At 35.6% G+C, this 8,858-nt stretch overlaps 1 protein-coding gene across 1 annotated transcript; it reads left to right on the forward strand.

The window, feature by feature from the left end:
* Positions 1–5,763: 5,763 nt before the first annotated feature.
* Positions 5,764–7,746, forward strand: LOC133782684 (uncharacterized protein At2g34160-like). Its single transcript, XM_062222031.1, has 5 exons — positions 5,764–6,052; positions 6,218–6,266; positions 6,706–6,768; positions 6,850–6,914; positions 7,338–7,746. Exons 1-5 carry the CDS (start codon positions 5,927–5,929, stop codon positions 7,440–7,442), a joined length of 408 nt encoding a protein of 135 aa, XP_062078015.1. The 5' UTR covers positions 5,764–5,926; the 3' UTR covers positions 7,443–7,746.
* The last annotated feature ends 1,112 nt before the right edge of the window (positions 7,747–8,858 follow it).

The following is an 8,858-nucleotide window of genomic DNA, read 5'->3' on the forward strand; positions in this document are numbered from 1 at the left end:
GGAATGCAAATTGTTGAATCGTACAATTGACAACATTATTGTTGATGGATCGCCAAAAATGTTGTCAGACGATCCTCTAACGCAGCTAACCCAGATTGGCTGACACCTGGCTAGCCTTCTAGGTCCCGAAGACAAGGTCCTTGACCTAGAAGACAGCTGCTCGTGAAGAGTTTGAGGACTACTAACTAGTCCTCGAGGCATGGCCTCAGAGAGACATTTGTGCCCTATGAGGGACGTGGCCTTCAGATGAGATATCCACCCTCCGAGGACTGACCTCAAGGCGTGGCCTCACTTGAAGAGGCACGTGTCTTTGCCATGTGCCCTATCCGCACCGGTTTCAAATTGCCACGTGTCCTTTGGTGAAAACACGAACAACAAGGATAATGATAAGAATCGTGTATAAGCCTTGGTTTTATGTTTTTTGCATTTGAAGAAGGAAAGGCTCAAATTGGTGGCTCAACAATGGTTTTGAAGGTTCATCAAAGTTGAAGAAGATTGTTCTAAAACTAGGGTTTACATCTTCTTTCTCAATCTTTCTTTGGTCTATGTCAACCATTATTTTGTGAAGACTCTAGATTTTGTGGTAGTGTAATCTCACTCTCCCACAACACTTTAAAATTGTCTTTATGGGTCCAAAGTGATACAATGAGGTATCTAAGGATGCCCAAAAAGTTTGGGATCATTTGGAGGTGTTCAAGTTAAATTTTGAGAGTTTTGACTTGCCTATGTGGTGTTACGTCGCCACCTAGGAGGCAACACTTCACCTGAAGCCTTAGGGCTTCAAGAACCCAGTAGGCAATGCATCGCCTAATGTGTTCGTACAGACACGTGTTTTAGCTCCAAATGATTTATTTTTTAGGTTCTAATCTTATTGGTTAGAACTAATGATTGTGCCTACTCTATAAAATGGTTATGATAAATTTTTTATGGACTTGATAACTCTCTCAAATCTCTCTCTAACCTTTCTCTCTCTCTCTCTAGCTTTCAAAGATCTCAAGTTTTCTCCATGAAACTCATAAAGAAAGTGCTTTGTCTTTGTGAGTTTAAAGGGTTCTTCAATCCCAATTCCCATGTACTCGTAGAAAGGCCACAAGCCTCCATGAAGGGCTAGGAAATAGAGAATTAGGACAGTGATACTTTTGTGTATAAGCCTTGGTTGTGTTTTACAAAGGAAGAAGAAGTTCAAGGTGGTGTTCTAAGCAAGGGTTTTGAAGCTCCAAGAAAATTCAAGATATATGGTCTACAAACTAGGGTTTGCATCATCTAACTCAATATTTTGTTGGTCTCTATCAATGATATTTTTTTTGTAGATTCATAATATTGTGGTGGTGTAATCTTACTCTCCCCCAACAATGACTGGGTGCCTACGACAACATGTCCAGGTGCCGAGGATGGTGTTGATGAACTCAGAGAAGAACAATAGTGTGAGAAAGATGAGTGAATGTGTGTGACTTTGTGAGTGAGAAACTAAAAAAGTATGAGTGAGTGACTAAGTGTGAGTGAAAAGGAAATGAGGAAGACTGAGAGTGAGAAAGTGTAAGGTTGCCTGCGAGTTAATTGAGAGATTTGGTTTTCTTCGTTCTAAAGTATATATATTATACAATTTGTATTATAATAGTTTAATTATATTAGATATATAAAATTAAATTTATATATTATATATACGGGTTGGGTTGGCCTATTTAGGGCTATCATGTTCACAGCCCATAGCCAGGGGCTTTGATTTAGATGATAATTAGTATTTCGACCCAAAAAATGAGTTGGGTTGGCTGGGTTGGTCGACCTAGCTCAACTCATGTGCACCCCTAGTTTTATGAATGAGATTATCACCTAGTGCATTGTAGTTAATTTTCTCACTTGGTGAAGCATAAGAAAGAAGACAATTGCCTTGCTTAAGTTTGATTTAGGACTATATGATCTCTAACTACGAGTTCACATGTCATGTCGTTGTTTCTGTTTCATGATTATGGGCCTTTTTAGGTCTCGAGGACCTTCTCATTAAAGGTATGTTCTCATTGGAGTCGTTCTTGCGGGTCTTCATCTTGCTACAACTTCTCGCTATAGGCTTTCGACAAGATGTTATTCTCAGTTTGATGGAGGGAAAAAACTTACTCGATCTTTGTATGTTCCATGTAGTTGTCGCGAGATGGGTGAGCTCTTGATACATGCAGATATTCATACAACACCTTGTAGGACTTAACGTGCACTTTTTTTTTTTTTTTTTATTTCTAATGTTTTTGGGTACAACACCCACCTACCAATAACAATGTAGTGTCCTAAAACTCTCAATATGATTAAGTACTTTGATTAGTGTATCGGGAGGGAACATTGGGTAATTATGTGAATTATACTATTATATGATTGAGTATGCATGATTATGTATATTAAATGTGTTTAAAGACCCACTTGTGTTAAAAATGAGCATTTTTCGTAATTTTGACCTGTTGATGGTATATTTATAATTATTATGTGCTATGTGCTTTGAGACCACATTATGATGTGAATATACGTGTTATTCGTCATGAGTGGATCCTTTCGAGCAGTTTTTTTTGCAGAAAAGTCACAACGGAGAAAAATGCCTAGCTTGGGTCGAGCCTAAGGGTATTTTAGGGATTTTTATAATTTGAGATAATTGGTGAAATAAAATTAATTGGTAGAATAACTATGTTTAGTGGATATTAGTGATAATTTGGAGATTAGTGGTGTAATTAGATTTCTAGGCAAATGACCAAAATGCCTTTTGGGTTAGTTTTGAGGTTTAGTAAATGTGAGGGCAAAATGGTCTTTTGGCCATGGAACTGGACAAAATTAGATAAGTCTTGGAACCGAGCTACCATACATGTTCAAAACTCACCCTCACCTTCTAGATTTCTCTCTTTTCTTCTTGACATAGCTCACCCAAAGTGAAGAGGCCATACTTGGAATTTTGAAGATTTATAGAGGAATTGAGCTACAAGGAGAAGGACTATAGCTACAAGGAGTTCATCCATTCCATAGCAAACCCAAAGTTTGTAGCAAGAGGTTTGAGGATTTATTCTCTTTATTCATTGTAGTGTTCTTCATTTATTCTTGAAGTGAATTGGGGGTGTGGGCTTGATTTAAAAAAATTAAGGGTGCTAGCTTGTGTTAGAGGTATGTATGATGATAGGTATTAGTTTATGAATTGGTTTAATTGCTTGAATCGCCATAGAAACAAGAAATTAAGCTTGAATTCTCAAATTTGGGGAAAAATTGGGTTTAGAACCCTAAGTTTGCATTTTGTGGTTTTAATGTGTAATTGAATGCTTAAGAGGTGATTTGGTGTTGAATGTTAGTTGTACTACTGATTTGGGGTTGATTTGGGGTACAAAATGTTGCAGGTGGAATTATGAATTTCTGGGCTCGTGATACTGTTTCTGGGGACCTAGCGCGACTGCGCCAGTGCCCTAGAAACCCAAAATTTTCTGAGAGCGCGACTGCGCCAGGTACCTCGAAACATGGTTTTTCTGATTTTTAGAAATTAGGCTCGGGGGGTTTCAAGGATCTATTTTGGGGGCCCACTTGGGCGCTCGGGGGACGATTCCATTACCGTGTTGAGTGGAATTGGAGGCCCCGAGAGCTAGGGTTTAATTTTGGAGACCGTAATTGAATTTAGTTCCTAATGATCATATCATTAATGTTGTGACTAGGGTTTCTGAGGGGCTCTAGAAAAGGATCGCACTTGGGGTCATTCCACCTTTAGCACAAGACTCGAGGTAAGAATATCGACATATGCACCTAGAGTAGGGCATCGACCTTGATATCCTAACATGGTTATAAATTTGCATTGAATTTGTTTAGGGTTATGTAGCCTTGTTTTATAATCATACGTGTTGCATCTAATTGCCTTATAGTTGTTTGTGATTGGTCGGCATGGGCCGTATTCGGCGATAATCATGTGAAATGTAGGTCGTGATGGCAGGGTCACTATGGGGATGTTGTATACACCCACTCGTCATAAATCATGTAAATTGCTTATATACTGAAATGAGTTCCTTTATTATCTACGAAGCATGTTATTTACTGTCTATGTTTAATTGAATATTTGTTATGCCTTGTTGAGTTTTCTTGCTGGGCCTTGGCTCACATGTGTTCTGTGGTGCAGGTAAGGGCAAAGGGAAAGTGGATCAACTATGAGTTGGAGGGCTCCAGAGTGGCGCGTACATATTCGGCCTGCTCGGCCGTCAGGGTCAAGACATCTGAGGGACATAGGTTTAAAAGTTCATTTTTTCGCCTTGGTCGACTATTTTGTGAACATTGATGTAATTGTGTTTTAGTTTAAACTTTTTTTGGGATCTATTGTAAATGTTTAAAGTTTTAATGAAAAGTTTAATCCTTTTGACCAAAATTTTTAGTACCTAAACTTGTATTTAATTTTAATTATAATTCTGAGTCCAAATAACTTGCTTAACGAGTTAAGCACTATTTTAAACACATAGTGTAACAATCCTGGATTAGTATATCGTTACAAACAACGTGGTAATTCCATGGAAAGAGTGGTTGTTGCTTCAATACAACTGACAATTTGGAGTGTCAAAATAACATAGTGCCACTTGAAAAGTAGAGGTGCACTTCCTAATATTGTCCACCACTTTCCAAGATGTGGTCGTGCTTCGTACAGATGAAGCCATCCAACCAACACCAAGCAAAGGCTACTTGGGAAAGAGAGTTGGTCAACTTACTTGTCGAGAAATCTAGTATATTTCACATACTTAATGTATTTTACTTGCTTTCTTTTGTAAACCATGTTCTTAGCATGTAATTAGGAAGAAACAATGTAATTAGCTCTCATTAAAGAGTCATAAGCATCCACCCCCCCCCCCCCCCCCCGGGCTTAGATTCCATTGTAAGACAACAACACAATTTGAACAAGCCAAAACGTTGTTAAATTTTAACCTCAAAGAGAACTTCAGGTTTGCAAGTTCTTCATCAATAATATTGATTCATAAAATAAGTCTCATTTAGTTAGTAGCTTTCTAATCTTCTCCTATTTTTCGTTGACAAAAAATTGCGTCAATAATATAATTTAACACGTTTATTAAAAGAGTGATACTTAACCTTTACCGAAGACCTTTATTTTTCTTTCTAGAATTATTGGTTTTGGTGGAAAGTTGCATAGCAAAATAATACATTTGATTGTACCTTAACTTTCTTCTTACATAATTAATACACTAAAAATTAATCAGTATATGTGTGTTTTCTTCACATACGTTAATGATTGAGTTTTGTAGTTACTATAATTGCAATAGTAAGTTATAACAGTGCTTGTGCTTGGTATTTTGATACTGTCTTTTATGTTATATGGACAAAGTTTCTTTAACAGCTATTATTTGATACTTTGAAACTACAATTTTCATAATTCGTTTGCTGATATAGTATGGAAGTTACAATAGATGTGTTCGATACATGTCTGATCAAAATACACATAACTCATATTTTATACGCTAGTTTCAGAAATTCTTTGGAGTTACATGTTGTTTGAAGTTTGTTATATAAGTCCAAAAGAATATGGATATTAATAATTTTTTGGAATTAAAGGTACATTACATGCACAGCATGTACCAAAAAAAAGTAGCATTTATAAATATTTATAAAAGAAAATTGTATTTTGGTGAAAAAAATTCAGTTGTTGGAGTGAAATGAGCCCAAACTAAGATATGACCCTAGCTGGGCAGCGGGCCGAGGTAAGGCCCTTTTGCATTGGACGACAGATAGCTAGGCTAGCTCCAGTTATTGTGCCTGTGAGACTAGACAATAGCTTCGCTTTGGGTTCGGCTTCCTCTTTCCTTTTCCTTTTGTGCTGTGTTATTTTCTCTCATCGTATTAATCAGGGCGAAGAGGAGAAATCAATTTAGGGTTAGGGTTTTTGGCTTTGGGGATTTTTTTTTCATTGGTAAAGAGTTTAGGAATGGAAGAGATAACCGAGGGAGTGAACGCCATTAACTTAGCGGCAGCAGGAGATTCCTACAAGAAAAACCGGATTCAGGTCTCCAACACCAAAAAGCCATTGTTTTTCTACGTCAATCTCGCCAAGGTAACAACACCTGTCTTCTTACTTATTTTCAATCTCGGCTGTTTGTTTTTAGAGTTCTATTTGTTACTGAAAATTTCACTTGCTTCTTTTTCACGGTTATTGAGAGCCCTTTTGCTATTATAATGAATACACTGCTCTAAACTAGTGATTGGTTTGTTTATGCAGAGGTACATGCAACAGCACAACGAGGTTGAGCTTTCTGCTCTTGGAATGGGTAATTTCTCACTTTTTTATTTTTTTTTCTCGTGAAATTTTGGGTCAGAGGTTCTTACTCTTTTTTTTTTTTTTTTCTATGTTCTAAGTTGTATAGTTGAATATGTTGAAACCGGGAGTCAGAATTTTAAATTATAACGAGCTATGTTTAGTGCCAATTGTTTTAGGTTCTTTATGTTTAGTCATCGGTATAAAACTTTAACTGGGATTAGTTGTTCCTTCTTGCTAAGTTTAGTTAAATAACAAATCTTTTAAATTTTTGTACCATTACTACCTTAATCGTGCTGGAGCATAAGGATCTTTTCTTATTGCTCTCTTTTATGCAATAGTGTTCATGAGTTATGCTTTTAATGTACAAATACAAACGAGTGTAATTCATGATATATGATAGTCTTCAAAGAAGTTAATTCAGTCATGTGCTTGCCCTTGTATGTTTGCAGCCATTGCTACAGTTGTCACTGTTGCAGAAATTCTGAAGAACAATGGATTAGCTATTGAAAAGAGTAAGATTCTTCTGTCTTTTAACATCTTTTTTCTCATCAAACTGTATGCTACGGATGCTAATTAACTTTAGCTGTTCTCAGAGATCATGACCTCCACTGTTGATATGAAAGATGACTCCAGAGGACGACCAATCCAAAAGGCCAAGGTAATGAGTTGTGATTGTGCACATACAGCGTTATACCCAATGTGCATCCATGCATGACAATTTTATGCTTTTCTTCATTGTCACTAACGTGTCAAGGGATCATTATAGATTTTCATGAGTGATAGTGTATTATAATTCTTCTTCAGAAGATCGTAGTAGGTTTTCTTTGTTTATGTATACACCTGGATATTTGTCAAAGTCCGGTTGTGTTAGTCTGTAAGGTTCCTCAACATCCAGTGTTTTTTCTTTTAAAAAAAATCTGTAATGTGTAAGGTGCAACATGCTCATTTTTGCTATTGATATGTGGATATGTTTGATGGTGGATAGGTATGGGGTACCGATCATACTCCTAGAATAGTTTCCTTATCATTGTCATTGCACAAATTGTTTATTTACTGATGACTTGACATATTTACCATTCAGATTGAGATAGTGCTCGGGAAGACTGAAAATTTTGACGAACTGATGGCGGCTGCAGCAGAGGAAAGGGAAACTGCTGCTGCTGCAGAGGCCGAGGAGCAAAGTTGAAGAGGGGTTCTTACCTAGTCTCTGGTTTTGCTGCTTTTAAAATCAAAGCTTTTTATATTGCTTTAATTTTTAGATTTAGGATTTTGAGTTGCTGTTGTCGTTATGATTTTGGTAAATCATGAAAAGGTGTTTTAGGAACTTTAGATTCAAGAATACTTTTCTATTAGAGATCAAATTTTGTTATCTGATCATTTGGTTTTTTCATTCTCTTTGTATGTTGATGTCTTCTTTTCTTGGCATGTGCACTTGGTTCGCAAGTTTTGTATCCTATGAATGTGTCAAATTATTCATTTGATTGTGTGCCTTCTTTATTACTTGTTACCATAGTAAATAAATATCGCATGTATTTTTCAAAAGAAAATAATAATGATAATGTTAGTATTTTTTTGCATTCGCAGTTCATCAGTTTCTTTCACTATAGTTCATTAAAAAAAAAGGGAATATAATCATTTGGTACTTTATGTTTTTGCAAATATCATTTTGGTACTCTCTATTATTTTGGTGCTCTCTGTTTTTAATAATGTTCATATAATACTCTGTATTTTAAAATCGTACATATTTGATACCCTAAACTCATATTTGATAGATAAAATTTTGTCAATTTAATCAGCTGTCAATTATGTAAGTTATAAATTTAAATTTAATTACATAATTACATATAATTGATGACAGTTTTGATCATATTGACAAAATTTTATCTATCAAATCTGAGTTTAGGGTACCAAATATGTACGATTTTAAAATACAGGGTACCATATGAACATTATTGAAAACAAAAAGTAGCAAAATGATATTTAGCAAAAAACAAAGGGTAGCAAATGAATATATTCCAAAAAAAAAAAACAACAACGGTATTTGAATGGAAGTGGGAAAAAACAACGGAATTTCAAGTGTAATTTGCTTTTATTCTAATCTCACTAGAAAATTATTTTCTCGTTTCTCAAGAATCAATATTCAGCGTTTACTTTATATTTTGAAATCAAGTTCATGTGATTATTATCTGAATGGGAATATGAGGCAAGACCCTCTAACATAGACATCATATATTCCTCTAATTATTGATTGTATAAAATGATTTACTCTTTGTCATTCAGTTATTTACCCAACAGGTAATATTAGTATTTCTTACCTAATAAAACTATTATGTATCACAAAATTCAGTCATTTCACTATCACCATCACCAGCTCAGCCACACCACGGAAACCAAAACAGACCTTTAACTAGCATCACCACCTCAGTTTGCTATGTGTCCTTTCTTTTTGTTCTTAGAAGATTATGTACTCTTTTATCTTATTACCTAGGTAAAATTTCATTGTAACTAGATTTCGTTTTAAGTATGCTCTATTAACGCATATTCTATATGGGTTTATCAAATGGGACTGTATTGTATAGACCAGAACTTCTATTTGAGGCAC

The sequence above is a fragment of the Humulus lupulus genome, chromosome 6 (assembly GCF_963169125.1).
Source record: "Humulus lupulus chromosome 6, drHumLupu1.1, whole genome shotgun sequence".
Lineage (NCBI taxonomy): Eukaryota > Viridiplantae > Streptophyta > Magnoliopsida > Rosales > Cannabaceae > Humulus > Humulus lupulus.